At 36.3% G+C, this 27,845-nt stretch overlaps 2 protein-coding genes across 2 annotated transcripts in view; both read left to right on the forward strand.

The window, feature by feature from the left end:
* The window catches only part of LOC311183408 (olfactory receptor 14C36-like), a gene marked incomplete at its 5' end in the record, with an annotated part of 260,205 nt that overhangs the window by 28,512 nt on the left and 203,848 nt on the right, over nucleotides 1–27,845 (forward strand).
* On the forward strand, nucleotides 22,947–23,906 carry OR2T6 (olfactory receptor family 2 subfamily T member 6; the record flags this gene model as incomplete). The annotated part of the gene is made up of 1 exon (XM_084251965.1): nucleotides 22,947–23,906. One exon carries the CDS (start codon nucleotides 22,947–22,949, stop codon nucleotides 23,904–23,906), a length of 960 nt encoding a protein of 319 aa, XP_084108091.1.

Consider the following 27,845-nt stretch of genomic DNA (forward strand, 5'->3'; position numbering starts at 1 on the left):
ACTGGGGTGTCCAGGGAAATGTGATGGAAGATAATGGATGCCTTGGCAGTGGGTGTAGTGTAGTGAAGAGTTGTAAATCTATGTACCAATGTTGACTCAATAAAAAAAAAATCACCATGGGCAGACCAGGCACACAGGGAGTGCGTCCCACATCACTACTTTAGAACAGGGACATTTCTTCAGTAAAGACTGCTTGAAACCGGCAGAAGGCTCCTGGAGGAGCCAGAGTTGAGCTGGGAAGTTTGCCCATGCCAGGCCCTTCTGGCCTGCAGTCCAAGCCCAGAGGGGGAGCGGGAACCCACCGCTGGGGCAGACCAACACGCAGAGGAGTGAGAAATCTCATCGCCTTTTTAGAACAGGGACCTTTCTTCAGTAAAGCCTGCTTGAAACTGGCAGATGGTTCCTGGAAGAGCCAGAGGTGAGCTGGGAAGTTGGCCCAAGATGCCTGCCAGTACCAGCAACACAGTATCCCAACGTATATGGCAAATTAGATAACAGACTGTAGGGAGTAGAAAAACCACACGCAACACAGCAACTCCTCAGGAATAAAGCACTCCAAAAAAAGAAAATACCCCCCAGACTACAACAACAGTAACTTGAAAGACCTTCTGAGCCTTCCAGAAAGAGAATTTAAAATTGCCATGATTAAAAACTAACAGAAGTCATAAAGGAAAACAATGATAAGGGAAAAATAATCAACGACCAGAATAATGAAATTGAGACCCTAAAGAGGGAAGTAAAAGAAATGCAGGAGATCAAAGAATTAATGGAGGCACTAAAGAACTCTGGGAAAAGCAATGAAAGCAGAATGATGAAATGGAAGAACGAATAAGTACTCTTGAAGACACAGAAAAAAAGAACTAAAACAGAAAAGGAAAGAGAAGTACGAAGGAAAAAGACTGAAGAAAGACTTCGGGTACTATCTGACTCCATGAGGAAAGGAAATATAAGAGTTATAGGAATCCCAGATGGAGAGAAGAGAGATGTAGGAACAGAGAAAATATTCCAGGAGATAATTGAAGAGAACTTCCCAAATGTGAAGAAGGAGCTGAAAATTGATATACAAGAAGCAAGAAGAACACCAAACTTCCACGACAAAAGGAAAAATACAGCAAGACACATAATAGTAAAGCCCCCAAGAATGCAGGACAAGGAAGAAATAATGAAGCTGACAAGAGAGGAGAAACAGATAACATTCAAAGGAAAACCAATCAGACTGACATCAGACTTCTCCGAAGAAACACTACAGGAAGGAGAGAGTGGAAGGACATAGTCAACAGACTTCAAGAAAAGAGATGCCAACCAAGAGTACTCTATCCTTCAAAGTTCTCCTTCCTCTATGAAGAAAGAATAAGGACCTTTCCAGAGAAATAGAAATTCTGAAATTTCATTATGACTAAACCCACTCTAAAAAATACTACAAAGAGTCCCAAAGCCAGAATTCAGAGGGACGGATAACAATGAAAGAAGTAAAAAAAAAAAAAGTTATTAAAAGAATAAATAAAATCAAAGGAAAGACAAACACAATGGTAAATACAGATGTTAACATATCAATATTAACTCAAAATGTAAATGGAATAAACTCTTCAATAAAAAGACACAGAGTTGCAGGCTGGATTAAGAAACAAAATCCAACCTTTTGCGGTCTCCAGGAAACACATTTAGCTACAAAAGATAAATATAGACTCAAAGTTAAAGGATGGAAAACAATCCTACAAGCAAATGGACCAAAAAAGAAAGCAGGAACAGCTAAACTTATTTCATATAAAACAGATTTCACACTCAAAAATATAAAAAGAGACCGCAACGGTCACTACATTATGATCAAGGAGACAATACTTCAAGAAAAAATTACACTCATTAACATATATTCACCAAACGCAGGAGCACAAAATATATCAGACAACTATTGTCAACTCTGAAAACAGACATCAGAGAAAACACATACAGAGTGGGAGACTTCAACACACCACTATCAACAATGGAGAGATCAATGAGACAAAAAATAAGTAAAGACACTAAAGCTCTAAATAAGGATCTAGAGCGCTTGGGCTTAACAGACATCTAAAGAACACTAAACCCAAAAAAATCTGACTACACATTTTTCTCAAGCACACACAGATCATTCTCCAGCATCAATCACATACTGAGACACAAGAAAAACATCAACAGATACACCAAGATTGAAATCATACCAACCATCTTTTCTGACCATGAAGGCATCAAACTAGAAATTAACCATGAAAAGAAGGCAAGCAACTCTCCTACCTTATGAAGATTGAAAACCACACTTCTGGAAGACCACTGGACTAACGAGGAGATCAAAGAAGAAATTAAAAAAAAATCTTTGAATTGAATTACAAGAGGACACAAATTTCCTAAATGTATGGGATGCAGCAAAAGCAGTAATAAGAGGAAAATATATAGCAATAGAGGCTCACATCAAGAAATAAGAAAGAACTCAAAGAAACAACCTAATTTCAAAGCTCAAAGATCTAGAAAAAGAACAACAAAAAAAACCCAATACCAGTAGAAAAAAAGAAAAAAAAAACAAAGCAGAAATAAATGAAATAGAAACTAATAAAGCAATCCAAAAGATCAATGAAACCAAGAGTTGGTTCTTCGAAAAAATAAATAAAATAGACAAACCCCTAGCCAGGCTCACAAAGGAAAAAAGGGAGAAAGCACAAATAAACAGGGTCATAAATGAAAGAGGAGAAATCACAATGGACACAGCAGAAATCAAAGAATAATCAGTAACTACTATGAACAGTTATATGGAAACCAGTTCAACAATCTAGAGGAGATGGATAAAATCCTACAACTCTACAATCACCCAAAGCTAGATAAAGAAGAAATAGAACACCTAAACATACCAATTACAAGCAGCGAAATTGAAATGGTAATCAAAAACCTCCCCAAAAACAAAAGCCCAGGACCTGATGGATTTACAAATGAATTCTACCAAACATTCAGAGATGAATTAGTGCCTATCCTTCACAAATTCTCTCAAAAAATTGAGAAGGAAGGGATAATACCAAACACATTCTATGAAGCCAACATTACACTAATACCAAAACTGAACAAGGACAACACGCAAAAAAACAAAACTAAAGGCCAATCTCCCTAATGAACACAGATGCAAAAATCCTCAATAAAATTTTAGCTATCAGAATCCAACAATGTATCCATAAGATAATTCACCACGACCAAGTAGGATTCATTCCAGGGACACAAGGATAGTTCAATATCCGAAAAGCAATCAACGTTATCCAGCACATCAATAAAAAGAAATATAAAAACCATATGATCATATCAATAGATGCTGAGAAAGCTTTCGACAAAGTGCAACACCCATTCATGATAAAAGCCCTTGAAATTCTTGGGATACAAGGAACATACCTCAACATCATAAAGGCCATCTATGACAAGCTAACAGCCAGTATCATTCTCAATGGTGAAAAGCTGAAAGCAATTCCATTAAGATCTGGAACAAGACAAGGATGTCCACTCTCACCACTGCTTTTCAATATAATACTGGAAGTCCTAGCCAGAGCAATAAGACAAGAGAAAGACATCCAAGGAATCCAAATAGGAAAAGAAGAAGTCAAACTATCACTATTTGCAGATGATATCATAATATACATAGAGAACCCCAAAAACTCCACAGAAAAACTAATTCAACTCATCAATCAGTTCAGTAAAGTGGCAGGATACAAAATCAACACACAAAAGTCAGTAGCCTTCCTATACACAAACAATAAATCTGAAGAAGAAGAAATAAAAAAAAAATCCCTTTTATTATCAAAACAAAAAAAAATCTAATAATTGGGAATAAATATAACAAAAGAGGTAAATGACCTATACAAACAAAAATATAAAACACTGTTAAAAGAAATAGAAGAAGACATAAAGAAATGTAAAAACATCCCCTGCTCATGGATTGGAAAAATAAACATTATTAAAATGGCCTTCCTTCCAAAAGCAATACACAGATTCAATGCTGTTCCAATAAAAATTTCAATGTCATTCTTCAAAGAAATACAACAATTATTGATGAAATTCATATGGAATCACCCAAAACCCTGAATAGCCAAAGCTCTCCTGAAAAAAAGGAAGGGAATGGAGGCATCACACACCCAGACTTCAAACTATACTACAAAGCCATAATAATCAAAACTGTATGGTAATGGAACAAGAACAGACACACAGACCAATGGAATCGAATAGAAAATCCAGAAATAAACCCACAGATTTATGGTCAACTAATCTTTGACAAAGGAGCAAAGAATAAGCATTGGAGCAAAGAAAGTTTGTTCAATAAATGGTGCTGGGAAAACTGGGTCACTACATGCAAAAGAATGAAGCTTGACCACTAGCTCACACCATACACAAAAATCAAATCAAAATGGATTAAAGAACTAGACATAAGACCTGAAACCATAAAATACAAAGAAGGAAATATAGGTTAAACACTATGTGATATGAATATCAAAGACATTTTACAGACACATCACCCAAAGCAGTGATAGTGAAGGCAGAGATAAACAGCTGGGACTACATCAAATTAAAGAGCTTCTGCACAGCAAAAGAGACAATAACAAAAACAAAGAGAAACCCCACCTACTGGGAGAACATTTTTGCACACAACACTAATGATAAAGGACTGATCACAAAAATCTACAAAGAGCTGATGAGACTCAACAAAAATAAAGAAAATAATCCAGTCAAAAAATGGGCAGAAGAGCTAAAAAGAAACTTTTCCAAAGAGGAAATCCAAATGGCCAACAAGTATATGAAAAAATGCTCAACATCACTTGTAATCAGGGAAATGCAAATCAAAACTACCCTGAGACACCATCTTACACCAGTGAGAATGGCACATATTAAAAAAACTAGCAACAACAAATGTTGGCCAGGTTGTAGAGAAAAAGGATCTCTCCTGCACTGTTGGTGGGAGTGTCAACTGGTCCAACCACTATGGAGACCTGTGTGGAGATTTCTGGACCTACTAAACATAGAGCTTCCATATGATCCAGCAATTCCACTCCTAGGTATTTACCCAAAGGACACAGAAACATCAACTCCAAAGTGCACCCGCACCCCTGTGTTTATAGCAGCACTATTTACAATAGCTAATTTTGGAAACAGCCCAAATGCCCAAAAATAGATGACTGGATCAAGAAGATGTGGTACATATACACCATGGAATATTACTCAGCATTCAAAAAAGATAAACACATGCAATTTGCAGCAACATGGATGGCACTGGAAGGGATCATGCTCAGCGAAATAAGCCAGAAAGAAAAAGAAAAATACCAGATGGTCTCACTCATAGCAGGAATCTAGAAAACTTAAATAAGGGACCAGGAAAAAGAATAACTATAAGAAAGTAAAAATCAAAATCAACAAAATCAACAAACAACTATGAACCAGAGACATTTTTTGGGGAGTGGACGGCGGGGAGGGGAGGGATTGGGGTCAAAATAAGGGGGTCGCAATTGTATGGGGAATATAAAAATAAAAAAAAATCACCATGTAGTCTCTATAACTGTGTGTTATCAATTTTATACCATTTTTGGTGGAAAAACTATCAAATTTAATTTATTTTACAAGTTAATGATAATATAATGTCAAATATTTTTCAAATGTTTCTTAGCCATTTAGATTTCTTGTTTATGAAAGTATTATTTATCCTTTCTATTTATAACCTAATTCAAAATTGCATATATCCATCTTTTCTTAGTGATTTATAGTAACTATATATGGATAACCTGTCTAGAATAAATGGCCTATGTTAGCCTAATGAGTTCGCTTTTTTATTTTTAAAAATCAATTGAATGTTAGTTTCTGGAAATGGAATTAAATTCCTCAAAACACACCCAAAAAGTTATTTCACACTCTGAGTGAAGAAGAGCACACCTGCAAATGTTTGATTTCATTAACTTGAGTAGTTAACTGAGTTGAAACCAGGGATATTGTCGGGTTAGTATCTGAGACATATTTAAAATAGAACTACACCTCGTGACTCAGCTCCTATGACCTCATTGTGGTGTGCTATTTTTACCATACTGACAGAAAAAAAGTTTTGTATGTATTAGGTGCAAGATTTTTTGCTATGACTATAAGAACATTAAAGACCTTATTGGAAATTTCTCCACACGGTAACATATCAAAATATGTAAAGAGTCACTAGATAGACCGGGAGAAATAGATAAAGATGAAATGAGTCTAACAAACTCATTTTGCATTTGGGAAATGCAAAATGGGAGGAAAAGTATGCAAAGTGAGCTGAAAGAACTGACAGATTGGGGCCTCCCTGGTGGTGCAGCGGTTGAGCGCTGGGTTGCGAAGCTACCCGCAGCCTCTGCAGCGCCAGTTAAATCCCCGGCCAAGGGTCCCACATGGTGTGCAGACCTCTCTTGCCACGCCTGCTGTTCCCCTCAGCAGTGTACTTCGTCAGTCTGTTCTGCTCCCTGCTCTGGCTCTGGTGAATTCTCTCATCCTCCAGCGCTTCTGACTGTACCCCAGTGCTTGTATAAACAAATAAATAAATCTTAAAAAAAATCTATTAAAGCACTCTGATGTATTTATTCACTGGCATTTTGTATGTGATATACATTAATATTGGATTTAATAAACGATCAAAAGTGACCAAGCCAACCCTATCATGATATGGATGTGACTTCTTTAAAATAAACAACAAAAATATACATTACACAAGACTATAATAAAGTATTGTGAAGTTTACTGCTTTTATTGATGATTGCACAAGTTGTTTTGTGTAATTTAGTGAATGCTGCCTATTGAGAAGTTTCTTCGTGAAAGAGAAAACCGAAAATATTAGAACTCATGATTGTTGTTGGAGAAATTAAATGTACACATGAAAAATCGCTCTTTCTTTTCCTTGGTGTTATTACTAATTTGCTCTCTAGGGTAATGCAAGACATAAGGTGTCTGATGATGAAACATTCAGAACACAGATGTTCTCAAGCTGTTAATTAAAAATAACTGAAGAGAAATCAGTCTAATCACTTCAGTTTTAGAGTATATTCTTAGCTTGTCATTAGGCAGTTTGTGTAAAGATTTCAGTATCAACCCAAACAAGTTTAATCAATATCTTCCATGAATTCTTACACTATCCATAAAGTCTCAGGATGGTTATGATGTAATTCTCTAGGTTATTTAAACTCTCCCCACTCTGGTCCCCCTGTGCTGTGTGCCCCCAAGTGTTTGTGGCACAGAGTGTGAAATCCATGACTCTAGTTAAGTGGTCATCTTGAAATACTCCTAAATAATATTCTTTTTTTTTTTATTGTGTGCCTTTCAATCCAGATCTTCTTTCATCAATTCAAGGAAGGAAAGAAGCCAAATACATTACATTTGATTAAGAAAGACAGGAAAATCAAGGAGGGTCTATCTTATCTCTTTACTTGCTAATGTTTTATCTCCTACAAAGTTCTTCATAACCAATTTTGATATAACTGATATTCCTCATTCTAAATGTATTATACCTATAAGTGAACACCTGTCATCAGTTTCTTCTGCCTCCACTTTCAGGGTAAGAAAGCCATTTAAATTTATTGGATGATGTATATGGTCTTGGGAAGAAGGGATAAGAAAGATTATTAATTTGAGATAATTCATATATTTTGTGCAAATCTATCTGCCACAAATTTGCTATCTTAAAAGTTTAAAGTGCAGGAACATAGTGATGAGAAAATAATTGAGTTGAATAGGAAAGGAAAATAGAAGTATTGGTGGAAATGTGAGAAATTAGGATGCATTAACTTAGAGAAGATCAGAAATGTATGAAGAAAAACCCAGGAGTTCAGAGGCAAATCATTTTGACTGAATTGAATAAAGTCAAAACAATGAACAAAAACTTAATTGTCGAACCTAAATATACAGGCTACTATTTGAGATATTACTAGTATCGTTGTATTTTCTTATTACACTGAAAGATTAAATTTTCAGGTAAAAATATAATATTTCCAGTTAAGTGGGGTTAGTAGCTGGGCATAAATAATTATAAAAATTCTTGAGGAAGACCTCAAATTTTCTGTTGCTTCAATTCTAAAATATCTGCTCACTTACTTAAACATCAATTTCTTGCACAAGTGCTTATATGGAGGCTAACAGGTAAATGATCCTGCCAGCATTGTGATGCAGCTGGTCATTTTTCCATGAATGATTTTATTTCTTATATTTTATGAACAATTTTGGACACATAAGAAACATCATCTGGAAGATGAGCACACTCTTCATGGGTGGTTGTGGATGTTGGTTGGTCAGATATTCAGTGGTTACAGTGTAAGCATAATGACCATGTTTGAAGTAGGAAAATATTCAGTTTAGGAATCATTAAATTCTAGGAGTAAGCTATTGATATGTAGATCACCTAGTATATGCACACCTGTATTAAAGGTTGTGAAAATAAAGATTATTTAGAGATACCCTCAAATAGCTCACATTGTAGTTGGGAAATCAGAAATAAACATAAATGAAAAGAGCAGGCAGACTTCCATGAGTGTGGAAACGTGCTGAAGATGTGTCACAGAGGCAAAGGGAACAGTGTCTCCTCTGATCAGAATATCACAGAGAGATTGACAGTATCTTTATGGAACTCTGGCCATCAAAGTCTAGTCTCTTTATTTGGAAAAGCAAATAAACCAGTTAGTAGAATGCTCATTCAATTCAGTACAGATTTTCCTTTAGCCTAACAGTGATCTCAGTGTCATTTGTTTCTATCTCATTGTAAAACTTGCTAAACCTACTCCAGATGATTAGAATTTTCTAATACACAATATATTTCTGTAGAAGAGGAGTAATTTGTATTTTACTCAAAAATACATTACATAATTATGATCAATGGATTGAAGGTAAGTTGCATAATGTTTAATTTAGTTAATGTGATACTATTGATTATTTAGTTTATTTCCAATTTGTTTTCACTATAAAATGCAATGGTTATGGTTCATTTATTGTACTTGCATATACTCACATCTGCATATTATTTATTTGCTTAGAATAAATTCAAATAACTAGCTAAATTGTAGGTGTTTATAAAATATGTTTCATCAATATTGTCAAACTCTTCCAGTAATTTGCACTCACACTAGCAATGCATGACAGTGCATAATGAGCTCATGTCCTCACATTGAATAATCTTTTATTATCATCCTTTAAATTTCTCCTTTCTGTTTACAAAAAACTCTATTAAATTAAATTCAAACACTTAGAAGTGCAATAATTTATTTAAGATTTTTAGTCACTTGGGCTAAAGATTGTGAGTTTAAAAGGAAAATTTATTTTTTTTATTTTATGTAATTTTTTTTAAGATTTATTTATTTATACAAGACTGGGAGTACAGACCAGATGTGCGGGAGGTGAGAGGATTCACCAGAGACAGAGCAGGGAACAGAACAGGCAGAGCAACGAAACACACTCCTGAGGGGAGCAGCGGGAGAGACAGGAGAGTGCTGCCTCGCCATATGGGATTCTAGCCAGCCGGTCGGGATAGAACCCACGCTGTAGAGGCTTCAGAGAGCTTCACAGTTCGGCGCTCAACCACCTGCACCACCAGGGAAGCCCGGGAAAACTCTCATTCTTTATCTCTAAATTGCAATTGTTTTCTTTGTAGGGGTTGAAAAGTTTCACTGCTATTCATGTTAGGTTGTCACCTGGGGCTCTAACAAAAGGAAAACATTTTATTAACATATGCAATGTACATACAACATACAACATAAGGAGACACTGCAACGTAAAAGTGACTCGAAATAGCATCTTAGAACTACAGCTTGCTTAGCATCTTCAGTGCAGAATGATAGGTTTGTAAAGAAATGACAAGAAAAAGGAAAATGCTCTTAGACTCCAAGAGCAACAAGTTGGAAAATTAAATATATGAGGGAATGAACTGATGGTGTATATTCTCTGATCTTGTTTCTGGCCTGATAAGAATCTATCTCCAGGTAAAACAGAATTTATTTTATGCCGTGGGCAATAAAGGGAGGTCTTTTTCTGAGTTTGCTGTTCTTTAATTGCCTCAGTTCAAAAATAACTTATGTCAAAGAAGACAGCTTAGGATGACATATTCTTTGTTCTTCACCTCCATATACATATGTGAAATTTGTCTTTCTGTTTATTTGAACTCTTATCTTATTGCTGCCTACACTTATGTGCTATGATTTTTATGGGTATTCTTGGGAGAAGAATGAGAGGGAGACTGTTTATTATTAAACAACTTTTACTACCCAGTTCCTTAGCCTCTGTAATTTACATTAGTTCCACAGGAAGTACTATCAAATGTTAAAATTTTCCCACTCTGAAAAATTAATACATACTCATTCTTTCAGATCAAATTAAAAAAAAAAAAACAGGTTTCTCTAGAAAACTTCCTATTGGAATTTCATTCAGAATTCCATTTTAACAGTTTTGTGCTTTTCTCCAAATTTGGTACATTACCCCCTATTTGATCATGTGCATTGATGTTATATACATATTTGATACATTGGTTGATATTATTTGGGCATCATGAACAAATAAGTCTGATGACCACCAGAGGGGGTTCCTGTAGGAAATATATGTAGCTGAGAATGGAGAAGAGACTAAGCTTATGCTTCAGGAAAGGGGCACTCCTGAGTCAAGTTATTTTCTGGGAGAGAAGTGACAGGAATTTACTAAAAAGCAGAAGCCTGAATGTCCAGGCCACCTGAAAACCAATTTAGAACTTTTATCTTTAACTAACAAACAATACAGAGCCTCAAAAAGTTTGTGAAGAAGGAAAGCTGGTTTATATGAACAGGTTTGCAGGTGTGTTGTTTAATGAGCTGTTGGATTTAATCACAATCTCAAATACTAATAGTAATATAAAAGTTTTAATCTACAATTATGAGTTAGATTGGTTGATAATTATGAAGGTTGTGTTTTGGAAGTTATACAGGATTATAAAATAAATTAGGATTAATTTTATATCTTTCTCCACATTACAAACACTTTGAAATTATCTGTTCTTACATTTTCCTATAATGCTTTCTTTACTAGGAATTTTGGAGGAACATAGATCTATTAAAATCTTTTAATTTTTCAAATTCTGGGTTATGGTTAAGTGTAATTTTAGTGGTTTAATTATGTATTTTATAACAGATAAAGCTGTAAATGTACACATAGTTATCTCTACTGAAGTTTCCAACTATATTAATGTAATAGTCAATACCAAAAATATTTTGCTACTCTTCTCATACATGTATTTAGATAAATTTTCTTATTCTTAATGATGTTTTATCCTCCCCCACCCTCAGCTGTCATTGCAAGAATCAGAAGTTGGTCTATTTTTTTTTTTGTTTCAATTTCAAAGACTCAACTTTTTATATATCCAGTATACTTATTTTAGAATCCATAAACACTAGCTTAATTTTGTATAATCTCTTGCATTTATTTATAATTACTATTGTTCTAAGTTTAAGTAGTCACAACACATTTTTCATTTAAAATACATTATTGAGTATTGAGTACTAACAAATTTTGTCTGTGTACCTCTTTGGCTATATCCAATAGATTTCATTTCCACTCGATTTAATTAGAAATATGAGTTTCTCAGTCTTCAAAAACCAAAACAAAATACTAATAATAGCAATTGTCTTCTGAGAAAAAAGTAGAAGTTACAATTTCCATAAATGAACCTTGATTGAGTCCTAGATCCAAAAAAAACCAAAACCAAATTTTGGAAAAAAAAAAAAAAAGAAAGAAATGTGAGTTTCCTATTGGCCTGAATAATGTTTAGGCATATGTTTATGTATTTCAATTTTTTTGAATTAGAATAAAACTGTTATTATTTTAGAATTTTAGTATATAAATTCCATTTGCCCATATTTCATTTATGAATCTTCTTTTTTAATATATTTTAAAAGATTTATTTTTTTTTTATACAGGAACTGGGGTATAGGCCAGATATGTGGGAGGGTGAGAGGATTCACCAGAGACAGAGCGAGGAACAGAACAGGCAGACTGAAGAAATGCATTGCTGAGGGGAGCAGCAGGCGAGACAGGAGAGGTCTGCTGCACCATGTGGGATTCTCGCCAGCCAGCCAGGATCAAACCTGCACTACAGATGCTGCGAACAGCTTCACAGTGCGGCGTTCAACTGCCTACACCACCAGGGAGGCCCAGATTTATTTATTTTTATACAAGAGCTGGGGTACAGGCCAGAGGCACTGGAGGGTGAGAGGACACACCATGGAAAGATTGGAGAGCAGAGTAGGCAGACGACCGAAATACACAGCTGCAGGTAGCAGCGGGCGCTAGAGGAAGGTCTGCCACACCATGTGGGCCTCTTCCTGGCTGGCCGGAATCCAACCCACACTGCAAAGCCTGCAGACAGCTTCACAATGCTGTGCTCAACCTGCTACACCACAGGGAAGGCCCTCATTTCTGAATTTTCTTTAATGGCGTTTTATGTTTTAAGTCCCTCACTCTATTTTTTTTATTTTGCATCTTTGCATTTTTTAAGCATTTCTTTCCCTTTTCCACTGCTTTCTCAGAGAATAAATGTATACGTTAAAAGAGGTGTTATACCCCCATGATGTTGTAATAACATAACTGTTTTCTATATAAATGTATTATATTTTGTAAGATCCTACCTGTTATATTTGTAGGTTTTTTTTTTATTATTTTTCATTGTCTCCCAACACACAGATGTGTCTCATTTTAATACTGTTATTGATTTTGCTAGTGCTTTTCAGGATTGCTCTTATCTTTATCATTCTCTTTTCATTTTAGTCATGAGAGAAAAACTTATCTAGAGCAAGCATTGAGAAAAAAAAAATCAAACTTTGTTTTTAAAGATTTCTTTCTTTCTTTTGAAAGATTTATTTATTTATGCATACAGGAGCTGGGATACAGGCCTTAGGTGTGGGGTTGAGAGGATTCACCAGAGACAGTGGGGAACAGAACAGGCAAATCGAACAAGGTACACTGCTGAGGGGAGCAGCAGGTGAGACAGGAGAGGTCTGCTGCGCCATGTGGGTAGCTCCCTGACCAGCTGGGAATTGAATTCATCGAACTCATGCTTCAGAGGCTGCAGACAGCTTTACAGGCTGTGTCTTAACCCCTTGTGTCACCAGGGAGGCTCCCAAAGATTTTTTTATTCTGGCATACAAAAACTGGGGGTAAGCCAGAGGGGTGGGGGTGGATGATTCAGAGACAGATTGGAGAGCAGAATAAGCAGATGTACTGAAATATACTACTGAGGGGAGCAGTGGGCTAGACAGGAGAGGTCTGCTGAACCATGTGGATTAGCTCCGTGAGAGGTTGAGGACTGAATTCATGATGTAGCAGCTGGCAAGAACTTGATAGTGCTGTCTTTAAACCCTGCACCACCAGGGAGATCCCTGTCAAACTTTTGATAATTGTTTTCTTTTGATAATTGAATCATTGTATCAATGATTCTTTTCATTAGACTATATACTCCCAGAGAGGGAACATCTTGATCAATCTTCAGCTATTAGACTAATGTATCACAATATATAATTGAATAAATGAGTAAAGGATTTAATGTAAGTTATGTTCTGGTACTTTCTAACTTTCCATTGTATGCAAATGGAATCTGTTTATTATGTAAATTTCATTTTCATATCTTATATATCTTTGTTATTAAGAATTATCTTGAATTATATATAGTTTTTCGATCATATTTATATGATATTATTTATTTATTTATTTATTTATTTTAAATAATAAATTTTATTTTTATATTCCCCATACAATAGCAACCCCCCCATTCTGACCCCAATCCCTCCCTTCCCGCCCCTCACCCCCCAAAAAGTGTCTCTGGTTCATAGTTTTTTGTTGATTTTGATTTTCACTTTCTTATAGTTATTCATTTTCCTGATCCCTTATTTAAGTTTTCTAGATTCCTGCTATGAGTGAGACCATCCGGTATTTTTCTTTTTCTTTTTGGCTTATTTCGCTGAGCATGATCCCTTCCAGTGCCATCCATGTTGCTGAAAACTGCATGTGTTTATCTTTTTTGAATGCTGAGTAATATTCCATGGTGTATATGTACCACATGTTCTTTATCCAGTCATCTATCTTTGAGCATTTGGGCTGTTTCCAAAGCTTAGCTATTGTAAATAGTGCTGCTATAAACATAGGGGTGCAGGTGTTCTTTGGAATGGATGTTTCTGTGTCCTTTGGGTAAAGACTTAGGAGTGGAATTGCTGGATCATATGGAAGCTCTATGTTTAGAAGGTCCAGAAATCTCCACACAGGTCTCCAAGGTGGCTGGACCAGTTTGCACTCCCACCAACAGTGCAGAAGTGTTCCTTTTTCTCTACAACCTCGCCAACATTTGTTGTTGCTCGTTTTTTTAGTATGTGCCATTCTCACTGGTGTAAGATGGTGTCTCAGGGTAGTTTTGATTTGCATTTCCCTGATTACAAGTATTACAAGAAGTATTCTGAACATACTTCTACTTTTTTCTCAGAAGACAATTTATATAGGAAATACTTTTTGCTTATTTATGTTCATGTTCTTAAATTTAAAATTATAAACTAAAAATTAAATGCTTTTTTTACTTTCCACAAAAAGTATGTTCAGAATATAATTTAAGGAAGTATTATAAATGGGGCAAAAAGAATAGATTTATCATGGAAATTTTAAATAAAAATCTTTATGTTCTCAATATATGCAGGTAGTTTTGAAAGGATGTTTTTTAGCAAAATATACTAAAATTCTAAAATAATAACAGTTTTATTCTCATTCAAAAAAATTGAAATACATAAACATATGCCTAAACATTATTCAGGCCAATAGGAAACTCACATTTCTTTCTTTTTTTTTTTTTTTCCAAAATTTGGTTTTGGTTTTTTTTGGATCAAGGACTCAATCAAAGTGCCATTCTCACTGGTGTAAGATGGTATCTCATGGTAGTTTTGATTTGCATTTCCCTGATTACAAGTGATGATGAACATTTTTTCATATGCCTGATGGCCATTTGCATTTCCTCTTCAGAGAAGTTTCTTTTTAGATCTTCTGCCCATTTTTGATGGGATTATTTTCTTTGTTGTTGTTGAGTCTCATCAGCTCTTTGCAGATTTTTGTGATCAGTCCTTTATCACTAGTGTTGTGTGCAAAAATGTTCTCCCAGTTGGTGGGGTTTCTCTTTGTTTTTGTTATTGTCTCTTTTGCTGTACAGAAGCTCTTTAATTTGATGTAGTCCCAACTGTTTATCTTTGCCTTCACTATCACTGCTTTGGGTGATGTGTCTGTAAAGATGTCTTTGATGTGCAAATCACGTAGTGTTTTGCCTATATTTCCTTCTATATATTTTATGGCTTCAGGTCTTATGTCTAGTTTTTTAATCCATTTTGAGTTGATTTTTGTGTATGGCGTGAGGTAGTAGTCAAGCTTCATTCTTTTGCATGTAGCGACCCAGTTTTCCCAGCACCATTTATTGAACAAACTTTCTTTGCTCCAATACATAGTCTTTGCTCCTTTGTCAAAGATTAGTTGACCATAAATCTGTGGGTTTATTTCTGGATTTTCAGTTCAATTCCATTGGTCTGTATGTCTGTTCTTGTTCCAATACCATGCAGTTTTGTTGATTATGGCTTTGTAGTAGAGTTTGAAGTCTGGGTGTGTGATGCCTCCATTCCCTTCTTTTTTTTTCAGGAGAGCTTTGGCTATTCAGGGTTTTGGGTGATTCCATATGAATTTCATCAATAATTGTTGTATTTATTGAAGAATGACATTGAAATTTTGATTGGAATAGCATTGAATCTGTATATTGCTTTTGGCAGGATGGCCATGTTAATAATGTTTATTCTTCCAATCCATGAGCAGGGGATAACTTTCCATTTCTTTGTGTCTTCTTCTATTTCTTTTAACAGTGTTTTATAGTTTTCTTTGTATTGGTCCTTTACCTCTTTTGTTAGATTTATTACCAATTATTAGATTTTTTTTGTTTCAATAATAAAAGGGATGTTTTTTTTGATTTCTTCTTCTTCAGATTTATTGTTTGTGTATAGGAAGGCTACTGACTTTTGCGTGTTGATTTTGTATCCTGCCACTTTACTGAACTGATTGATGAGTTGAATTAGTTTTTCTGTGGAGTTTTTGGGGTTCTCTATGTATATTATCATATCATCTGCAAATAGTGGTAGTTTGACTTCTTCTTTTCCTATTTGGATTCCTTGTATGTCTTTCTCTTGTCTTATTGCTCTGGCTAGGACTTCCAATATTATATTGAAAAGCAGTGGTGAGAGTGGACATCCTTCTCTTGTTCCAGATCTTAATGGAATTGCTTTCATCTTTTCACCATTGAGAATGATACTGGCTGTTGGCTTGTCATAGATGGCCTTTATGATGTTGAGGTATGTTCCTTGTATCCCAAGAATTTCAAGGGCTTTTATCATGAATGGGTGTTGCACTTTGTCGAAACCTTTCTCAGCATCTATTGATATTATCATATGGTTTTTATATTTCTTTTTGTTGATGCGTTGGATAACGTTGATTGATTTTCGGATGTTAAACCATCCTTGTGCCCCTGGAATGAATCCAACTTGGTCGTGGTGAATTATCTTATGGATACATTGTTGGATTCTGATAGCTAAAATTTTATTGAGGATTTTTGCATCAGTGTTCATTAGGGAGATTGGCCTGTAGTTTTCCTTTTTTGTGTTGTCCTTGTTTGGTTTTGGTATTAGTGTAATGTTGGCTTCATAGAACGTGTTTGGTATTGTCCCTTCCTTCTCAATTTTTTGAAAGAGTTTGTGAAGGATAGGCACTTATTCATCTCTGAATGTTTGGTAGAATTCATTTGTAAATCCATCAGGTCCTGGGCTTTTGTTTCTGGGGAGGTTTTTGATTACTATTTCAATTTCGCTATTTGTAATTGGTCTGTTTAGGTGTTCTATTTCTTCTTTATCTAGCTTTGGGTGATTGTAGAGTTGTAGAAATTTGTCCATCTCCTCTAGATTGTTGAACTAGTTTCCATACAACTGTTCATAGTAGTTACTGATTGTTCTTTTGATTTCTGCTGTGTCTGTTGTGATTTCTCCTCTTTCATTTGTGATCCTGTTTATTTGTGCTTTCTCCCTTTTTTCCTTTGTGAGCCTGGCTAGGGGTTTGTCTATTTTATTTATTTTTTCAAAGAACCAGCTCTTGGTTTCATTGATCTTTTGGATTGTTTTTTTAGTTTCAATTTCATTTATTTCTGCTTTGGTTTTTATTATTTCTTTTCTTCTACTGGTTTTGGGGTTTTTTTGTTGTTCTTTTTCTAGATCTCTGAGCTTCGAGATTAGGTTGTTTCTTTGAGTTCTTTCTTGTTTTTTGATGTGAGCTTCTATTGCTATATATTTTCCTCTTATTACTGCTTTTGCTGCATCCCATACATTTAGGATATTGGTGTCCTTCTTGTCATTCAGTTCAAAGAATTTTTTTAATTTCTTCTTTGATCTCCTCATTAGTCCAGTGGTCTTCCAGTAGTGTGGTTTTTAATCTTCATGAGGTAGGAAAGTTCCTTGCCTTCTTTTTATGGTTTATTTCTAGTTTGATGCCTTCATGGTCAGAAAAGATGGTTGATATGATTTCAATCTTGGTGTATCTGTTAATGTTTGTCTTGTGCCCCCGTATGTGATCGATCCTGGAGAATGATCCGTGTAAGATTGAGAAAAATGTGTACTGCGTTTTCTTGGGGTTTAGTGTTCTATAGATGTCTGTTAAGCCCAAATGCTCTAGGTCCTTATTTAGAGCTTTAGTTTCTTTGCTTATTTTTTGTCATGTTGATCTATCCATTGTTGATAGTGGTGTGTTGAAGTCTCCCACTACGTATGTGTTTTCTCTGATGTCTGTTTTCAGAGAGGACAACAGTTCTCTGATATATTTTGGTGCTCCTTCGTTTGGTCAGTATATGTTAATGAGTGTTATTTCTTCTTGAAGTATTGTCCCATTGATCATAATGTAGTGACCATTGGGGTCTCTTTTTATTTTTTTGAGTTTGAAGTCTGTATTATCTGATATAAGTATAGCTGTTCCTGCTCTCTTTTTTGGTCCATTTGCTTGTAGGATTGTTTTCCACCCTTTAACTTTGAGCCTATTTTTATCTTTTGTAGCTAAATGTGTTTCCTGGAGAGAGCAAAAGGTTGGGTTTTGTTTCTTAATCCAGGCTGCAACTCTGTGTCTTTTTATTGAAGAGTTTAGTCCATTTACATTTAGAGTTAATATTGATATGTTAGCATTTGTATTTGCCATTGTGTTTGTCTTTCCTTTGATTTTATTTATTTATTCTTTTAATAACTTTTTTTTTGGCCTTCTTTCGTTGTTATTCGTCCTTCTGAGGTTCTGGCTTTAGGATTCCTTGTAGTATTTTTTGGAGTGGGGGTTTAGTCATAATGGAATTCCAGAGTTTCTCTTTGTCTGGGAAGGTCCTTATTCTTTCTTCATAGAGGAAGGAGAGCTTTGCGGGATAGAGTATTCTTGGTTGGCATCTGTTTTCTTGGAGTCTGTTGACTATGTCCCTCCACTCTCTCCTTGTCCGTAGTATTTCTTCAGAGAAGTCTGATGTCAGCCTGATTGGTTTTCCTTTGAATGTTATCTGTTTCTTCCCTCTTGTCAGCTTCATTATTTTTTCCTTGTCCTGGATTCTTGCGAGCTTTACTATTATGTGTCTTGCTGTATTTTTCCTTTCGTCGTGGAAGTTTGGTGTTTCTTGCTTCTTGTATATCAATTTTCAGCTCCTTCTTCGCGTTTGGGAAGTTCTCTTCAATTATCTCCTGGAATATTTTCTCTGTTCCTACATCTCTCTCCTCTCCTTCTGGAATTCCTATATCTCTTATATTTCCTTTCCTCATAGAGTCTGATAGTTCCCAAAGTCTTTCTTCGTTCTTTTTCCTTCGTACTTCTCTTTCCTTTTCTGTTTTGGTTCTTTTTATTTCTGTGTCTTCAAGAGTACTTACTCGTTCTTCCATTTCATCTATTCTGCTTTCATTGCTTTTCCCAGAGTTCTTTAGTTCCTCCATTAATTCTTTGATCTCCTGCGTTTATTTTGCTTCCCTCTTTAGGGACTCAATTTCCTTCTCCTGATCATTGTTTTCCTTTATGAGTTCTGTCATTTTTTTTAATGACGGCAATTTTAAATTCTCTTTCTGGAAGGCTCAGAAGTTCTTCCAAGTTACTGTCGTTGCAATCTGGGGGGTGGTTTTCTTTTTGTGGTGTGCTTTTTTCCTGAGGAGTTGTTAGGTTGCGTGTGGTTCTTCTACTCCCTACTGTCTATTTTCTAGTTTGTCGTATGCATTGGGTCACTGTGTTTCTCAGACTGGCCAGCATCTTGGGTGAACTTCTCCGCTCCCCTCTGGCTCCTCCAGGAGCCATCTCTGGTTTCTGAGTGAGCTTTCTGCTGTTTTTAGGAAGTCTTTACTGAAGAAATGTCCCTGTTCTAAAATGGCAACGTGGGACTCAGTCCCTGAGCATCCGGTCTCAGGCACACTCTTCTGCGCGCCCAGTCTGCCCCGGCCGTGGGTGCCTGTTCCCTCTGTGGGCTCAGACTGCTGGTCAGAAGGGGCCTGGCGTGGGCTTACTTCCCAGTTGGCCACTGTCTCCTCCAGGAGACTTCTGCCCTTTTCAAGCAGTCTTAAGAAATTTCCTGTTCTATGGGGTGTTAGTAACTTTTTTTTTCTGGTCACTAGGTGGCGCCAGAGATCTCTCCTATTGTCCTTGGGGGGCTGTTTTTCACCCCCCCCACCCTGTGGGACAGGGGACAGATCGGGAATGGTAGGGTAAACCTCAATGGCTTTGGGGTGCTGTGTCTGCCTTGTGCCCCACCGTCGTGGAGAACCCACGCCCCGAACTTCGTGCCCCGGGTCTCAGTTCCAAAGCCCTCAGTTCCAGGACGCAGGCTGTAGCCCAGTTCAGTGGCGTGGGAATGGCGCCTTTTGCACCCGCTCCCGTGCCTGGGCGCCTGGTTCCTGCTTACTCAGTGAGGGACTTTTCACCTCAGTGAGGACCTCCGCGCGTCTCCCCGCAAGCCTAGGTCGCAGGCGCGGGGACCTGGGCAGCCGCGATCCCGATCCGCGTTTGCTTTTCAAGCCTGCCAAGTGCTGCTTTTCCGCACAAGCTTACCGGCCTGTCTGGGGCTGTGTGCAGGTCTTGAGTCTGTTGTTCTCTAATGGCGCCGGAGCCATTCGCTCACCGCAGCGGCGAATCCTGCAGGGTTCTCCACAGCTCCCGTTCATGGGGTTTGGTGGCTGCAATAGTTCCTTTCCACTCACCGTCCTGCTTGCTGCGTAGTTTGTTCTTGTTGGTCGTTTTAGTTTGTTGTTTTCCTCCTCTCTGCTGGTCAGAGAGTCCATATTTATATGATTTTAAAAGTATGTCCATTTAAACTTAATTCAGTGTTCATTATCCCTTATAGTATATAATTTTTCTGTATATTTAGTCTCAAATTTCTTTCAGCTACACAAATCTTGGAACACATCTTAGTGTTTATTACTCATAATGTATCTCAGAATGACTTCCTTTTTGACTGACATGTTACTAACAATTCAAATGAAAATAATAACATTGGCAATTATTTTTACTAAACAGTACATTCTAGGTATTGATCTAAAAACCAACGTGTTCTAACTGGTGTTGTCCTTGCAACTTATATAATTTTGGTTGTTAGAGAACAGATGGGAAATCTGAGCAAAAGGAAGGAAAGTAGATTGGATATATTCATACATTTGGGTGGCATAGAAAAGATATTCTGGTTCTTTAATCCTTGCTTTTATTTACAACATTATGCCTCCTGTTTAGACATTTCTTCACTTTTATTGGATTTCATCTATATCAAAAAGATCTCTGTGACCAGTCTGAATTTTATTCCATTGTAGATGACTTTTCTTTTTTCTTTTATATTTTTGATTGCTTCTAGATTATTTTTTCCTTCACATTTTCCTTCCACTTTCTCTTTCTGTTTTCCACATCATATTGATTTTTCTTCAAATAATTTGCCAGGGTATTATTAGAGTATGTATCATTTTAATTAAAAAATCTAATTATAGTTCTTTTTTGTTTCTTTCTCAAATGTGTTCTTCTCTTTGATTTATTTTTAATAATTATCTTCCATTTGTGGGATCACCATTTCAAAAGCCACTGCTTACTTATAGTTTTCTTTGAGGATGTTATAACTTCATATTTATCACTTTCTTTGTTATCTCTGTCCTTCTACAGACCTTGAGAGTTGCTCAAGATCTACTCACCACATTTGCATTACCGTCTCATATGATCAGCACAGTTCTTGATTCAGCTTTTCCTGAATTGGCAAATAAGATCATACAGTTTCTTCAATTTTTGTTTAAAGATTAGAAAATGTTAAAAAGTGAAAATTTGAATGTGTCCATTTCTAACTTAGTCCTATCTCAGGTCTCCAATTCATTGTGCTCACATCTTTAATTATAGATCACAGAACTGACAAGATAATTCTTCCTAATCCAAAAATGTTGTTTTTAGACTAGGAAGCTGTCAATTTCTATGCTTAAAGTCACATTGGTTATTTTTCTACTATATAGTAGCTCAGGGCATGCAAGGTTAATATTATGTCCCAACAATTCAAAAACATATAATTAGACTTTGAATAATGGTAAAATTACTGGGGAATTTTGTGAAGCATCTTCTTATTTTCATTTGCATACTTCCTATGCTTTCATTTGCATACTCCCTCTTTCTGAGACTTTGCAGAATTTTCTCTTTTCCTCTAACCTACATTTTTCTCAGTCACTTAAGTCAGGACTTAAGACTGACAAAGTCAGAATGCTCTTGAGAATGTAATTGGGTAGGACACATATTAAATCAGATGGGATCCTAGGACAAGAGATGCAGCCCATACCGCTCCATGCTAACCTGGATGGTGGTTGGCCAAACTTCCATGTATATATAATGAACATGTTTAAATGTGAAACTGTTACAACTGTATCTCAATTCTACTGATAATATTTAGAAAATAATGACTTCTTTACCTTGATTCACATGCCTTAAAATCTGACCTCTGACACTTCAGAGCCCTCACCAATCTCTATGCTTTGTCTGAATGTTCTGAGCATAGACTGCATTTTGCTTTAGAGATCTTAAAATTGCTATTCATTCTGCGAAATCTTCACATGGATGCTTTTTTCCATAGATCATCATTACTTTTATCCTCATAGCTCTTACTATCATCCAGAACCACCAACATCATTTATTTACCCCTTTCCTGTCCATAACTAGACCCATAGGTCACATGAGCCATTTCCTCATTTGTTTACAACCACATCCCCAGAGCTTAGAACACCGGTTGTTTTCCATTTAAAAAAGGGTGGCGCATGAATGACTGAGCTATCAGCAAATGAAGAAGGAATTAATAAGGATAATCAATGATGACATGAATAATGATTTGGTGATCCATTTCATTTCATTCTATTGTCGTTTTCAATTGTATCTACAGTTTAATGGTTATTTCTAGATGAATTTTAAAATTGTTGCAAAAATTTCCAATTCAATAAATATCTTATACATTTCAAATAAGCAGTCCAATCTCCAAATTAAGAATTCTTTTAGAGGCTCAGATGTTCTACAATAATAAGTAATCTCCTAATCTCCTTTAAAGCATGCATTGATTGCCAAAGTTCATGCATCTTCACGCCATGAAACTAAACTTTGGAACCACTCCTTAATGAGAATGTATAGCCAAGAAAAAAGTGGCAAAATCTCCCACCCTTACATATACATCTCTTGCATATGCATATGCATCTCTTGTCCTTACCCTTACAAATTTTTGTTATTAGTTATAAATATAATTTCAATTTAACAATACTTCTGCATATATTTTAAATGAATATATTATATTATTATTGTTATTATAATTATTATTATTATATTACAGTTTTCATTAACCCCTACCTCTTTTTATATACTTCCAGGTCCAACTCAACACCATGGATGTAGATAATAAGACCATTTCCAGTGATTTCACCCTCACAGGGCTCTTCACTCACAATAAAGTCTCAAGCTTTCTTTTCTCCATCATTTGTGCCATATTTTTCATGGCCATGATAGTTAATGGAGTCATGATCTTCCTGATCCACATAGACCCTCACCTCCACACCCCCATGTATTTCCTTCTCAGTCACCTTTCCTTCATCGACATGATGTACATCTCCACCATTGTGCCTAAGATGCTGATCGATTATCTTGTCGGCAAGGGAACCATTTCATTTGCTGCTTGTACAACCCAGTACTTTCTTTATATGGGCTTTGTGGGGGCTGAGTTTTTCCTCTTAGGACTCATGGCCTATGATCGCTATGTGGCCGTCTGCAATCCTCTCCGCTATCCAATCCTCATGAACCAACGGGTCTGTTGGATGATCTTGGCCAGCTCTTGGTTTGGAGGTGCTTTAGATAGCTTTCTACTTACCCCAATTACCATGAGTCTCCCATTCTGTGCTTCCCACAAGATTAATCACTTCTTCTGTGAGGCACCCACTATGTTGAGGCTGGCCTGTGGAGACAAAGCTGCCTATGAAATGGTGATGTATGTGTGCTGTGTCATGATGCTGTTGATCCCCTTCTCTGTAGTGATCGCTTCCTACACCCGGATTCTTGTCACAGTACACCAGATGAAGTCAGCAGAAGGGAAGAAAAAAGCCTTTACTACCTGCTCATCACACATGATGGTTGTGACATTGTTCTATGGGGCTGCCCTGTATACATATATGCTTCCTCAATCCTACCACACGCCAATAAAGGACAAGGTCTTTTCTGCCTTTTATACCATCCTCACCCCCTTGTTAAACCCTCTTATCTACAGCCTGAGAAACAGAGATGTGGCAGGGGCCTTAAAGAAGGTTTTGACACGATGTCCAGGGCCCTCTTGTGTGACACGGGATGAATTCTGACTGTCAAAATCTCTACAGATGTTTAGAGGTATATAAATGTTGATACTTGGGTTTATTCCTTGGATAAAATGGATAATGCTTGGAACAACTTCCAACACCAATTATGCTGAAAGGTGCATCAGCAGTACTTTTGTCAAAAATGTGAGACCCTTGTAATATAATAATCATTCATGAATGATGCCAGAATACCATAACTACCACTGGTGTTTATTCCTTCTTTGTGTCCACGCACTCCAATTCTTCTCTTATGAGGACTTCTCTGTTATGCAATTCATGTATGTATATGTTCACAAGTGTCTGATTTTATTACATACACTACTCAAACTCTCATAAATGAGTTAGAGATGTTGAGTGCATTATATAAAGGAGCCATCAGTGGCATTTACATGAAGAGTAAGTGTGTGGTCGCTTGAAGATTTGAACAATACCATAGTGTCTTGAAAAAGACCAACATTTAGATTATCTCTATTTTGAGTAGCAACTGAAAACACCCCACCTTTATCTGAATTTGGAGCTGAGAAAAATTGTTAGGGGGAAAAGGACGTCCTAAAGCTAATTCCTTACAGGCTTTGTGGACTCCACCCCCCACTCCAGACCAAAGCCAAAAGACACTGGGAACTCCAAATCCCATCACCACCAAAGGGAAGGTGGCTAGGACCTGAGGGTGGGGTTAAGTAGCCAGGTTTGGTAAAACCGGACACATGGGCTTTGGAGAAGATCCCCCATTTTGGCTCTCCGCCAGCTCTCAGTTCCGCCAGCTCTGAGAGTTCCTTTGGGTTTCCAGGTCGGCGGATCGGGTAGGACGCATTAAAGACTTTATTTCCCTATTTTCTCCCTGAGTTGTACATTTCCTTAATTCCCTTTCCCTTTTAAGTACACCTTTTATTAACCTTTTGCGTGTGCCTGTAGTGGAGTATTAATAAGTCCCTTTCAAGTGCGCGGGTGAGGACCCACAGCCAGGCAACCCGTTTTATATCGGGGTTGCTCCGTAACAATGTGAGTTATATATTTTGCAAAATTGGAAAAACTAATCCTGTATTAGACAAGTATTTTATGACTCTGTATTTGTTATGTGGCAAATAATATTAGAAGACATAGTGAGAGGCAGGTAAATAAAAAGTGGTTGATTAACTCACAAATTCAGTAATCACTTTTCAGTTTCTTCTCCAATTCATTACAATTATTGGACTTCTGGAATACTTCTTTAGATGTTATTGGTGGTATGGTTATTTCTATCAATGTTTTTCTTTCAAAGAAATAATGATCAAGACATTTTTCCTTCTCTGCAACACTGGGTTTTTCATTGGATACCATTACAAAATGGGAATATTAGCTTTTTTTTCAGACTTAGAGACAGAAAATATAATTTTTTTTTTAAATCTGGGGATAGGAAGATATAAATGTTTAACCTAAAGCAAAAGCATAATTGTAAAATCTTGGACCATATGCCAGACTCTTTGGGCCACCAATGATTGGTGCTATGCCAAGCTTTGTGTTGCCACCAGTGACACCATTCTGACTAGGTCTTGTTATGCTTTCTTGATGACAAACAATGGAAGAGCTGAGTGAAGTAAACACAGCCATGCCTTTCATCACACTGAAAAAGTTGGTGGTTGATGAAAATTATTTAAGTAATTGGAATAATCGCATTGCAACCTTGTGGGTTGGAATGGCTAGATTAATGGAAAAGTGAACCTACTTCCTTCGGTAGAGCTATAGGTTTCAAACAGGGGCATACTTTCTGAGACTCTCTATTGGGAGGGCTTAATCTATTTTAATATTGCTAGACTGGGAATCACCACATGCTGGTTGATAGGAGGGACTGTTTCAACCACACAAGGCAGACATGTACCAAAAAAAACTTAATAAATCAGAAGAGGAGGAGATGAATAACATTGAAACTGGGAACATCAATTTCAACTCCAATTTTAAAGACAATGTCCCTCATGCATGTGTTTGTGAGGCTTCATTTCCTCTAGTGTGAAATTTGAGTTAATGTAATTTTTTCATAAGATTTTAAAAACTATAAAGGTAATATATGCTAGTCATGATGTTATTATAATTAAATATATGTAACCCTCCTCTTAATAATATGCTGTTTTTCTTTAAATTTTCTACCAATTCTCTTTTCTTCTCTATTACTCATACACACATTAATAGTTTTTTGTTAACTCTGCTAAGGAATGAGGACTGATAATGAGTAAAATTAACAGTCCAAATACCAGAAATTAAATATGAATTTTATTAGGATGATTAGAAAATAATGTATACTTACTAAAACAACTATGATATATCATTGTTGTAATATTCCAAATACAGAAATTAAATATAAATTTGGTTCTCACCTCTTCAGAGGTATGTTACCACACAATGCCCACCACCAAAGCAACCACAATCCTTGACCATAATATATTATGACCTCTTCCACCTTTGCTAAACACATCCATATCAGATTGATTTCTGTGGTCATACAGTAAATTTAATTTTTGATTGTTTAGTTATGTCTGTTTAGTTATGCTGAGATGAGCAGCAGGTGAGACAGGTGAGGTTTCGCTTGTGCCTGTTGGTCATCTGTGCACTTTCTTCAGAGATATGTCAATTTAATTTACCTTTTTTTATTAGATTATTTGGTTTCTTATTGAGTTGTATGAGTTCTTTGTAGATCATGAATAGCAGCCCCTTGTCAGGTGCATGACGTGCAAATACGTGAAAAATTTTGTCTCCCTCTTTTTCATTTCTGATAAGACATTTATATTTACACGTTACATTTATAACAATGACAACATTGGTCAGACACATTAGAAACTGAGAGGGACAAATAAAAATATATAGCACAATAGGAGGAAAAATTACAAAGATAACTGGACAGAAAACACCAGCTTGCACAGATATATATGAAAAGAGGGAGAGTGAGGGGGTTGTGAGCAGAAATAACCTCACAAAAACAATTGCTAAGCCCAAAAAACAACATACATGCAAAAACAATGTCAAAGCAGATTTTCACATCTTCACAAGACTTTATATATATAAATACTCCTAGAATCAAAACTTTTACTGGCTCCCTCCCTGTTGCTGCAGGGAGCTAGCTTATCTCTTGCATATCTTGCATAAACTTTCTAAACTCAGTCCCCAGGGTCCATCACCTTTTTTTTTTTTTTTTTGTAATTTAGTTTGTATAATTTATGTAATTTGTAAATTTGATCTACCATTTATGTAAATAAATGTAAATACATAACTATAAAATTTCAGGAATTCAGCTTTATACCTAGACATATGCACATTTGCACATGAACAGCCCCAGCTCCAGCCCGAGCGCCACAACCACATCAGTTCATGCCTTCTACCCTTCTCCCCTCTCCTAGCCCCCCCCTCTGGCAACCACCATAGTTTTCACAGTCTACGTTAATTTTTGTTTCTTTTGCTCATTTATTTTCTTGGTTTCTTTACATTCCGAAAATGAGTGAAACTATTCAGTAGTTGTCTTTTTTGACTTGTTTCCCTTAGCATAGTCACTTCAAGTTCCATTCACATGTCTCAAAAGGCAATGATTCATAATTTATAATAGCTGATTAGTTTTCGTTTTTTTTTGTTGTTGATATATATATATTTTTAAATATTATATTTTATTTTTATATTCCCCATACAATTGCAATCCCCCCAATCTGACACCAATCCCTCCCCTCCCACCCCCCACCCCCCAAAAAGTGTCTCTATTTCATAGTTTTTTGTTGATTTTGATTTTCACATTCTTATAGTTATTCATTTTCCTGGTCCCTTATTTAAGTTTTCTAGATTCTTGCTATGAGTGAGAACATCCGGTATTTTTCTTTTTCTTTTTGGCTTATTTCGCTGAGCATGATCCCTTCCACCGCCATCCATGTTGCTGCAAACTGCATGTGTTTATCTTTTTTGAATGCTGAGTAATATTCCATAGTGTAT

Source organism: Talpa europaea (genome assembly GCF_964194135.1).
Source record: "Talpa europaea genome assembly, chromosome: 13".
In the NCBI taxonomy this organism is placed as follows: domain Eukaryota; kingdom Metazoa; phylum Chordata; class Mammalia; order Eulipotyphla; family Talpidae; genus Talpa; species Talpa europaea.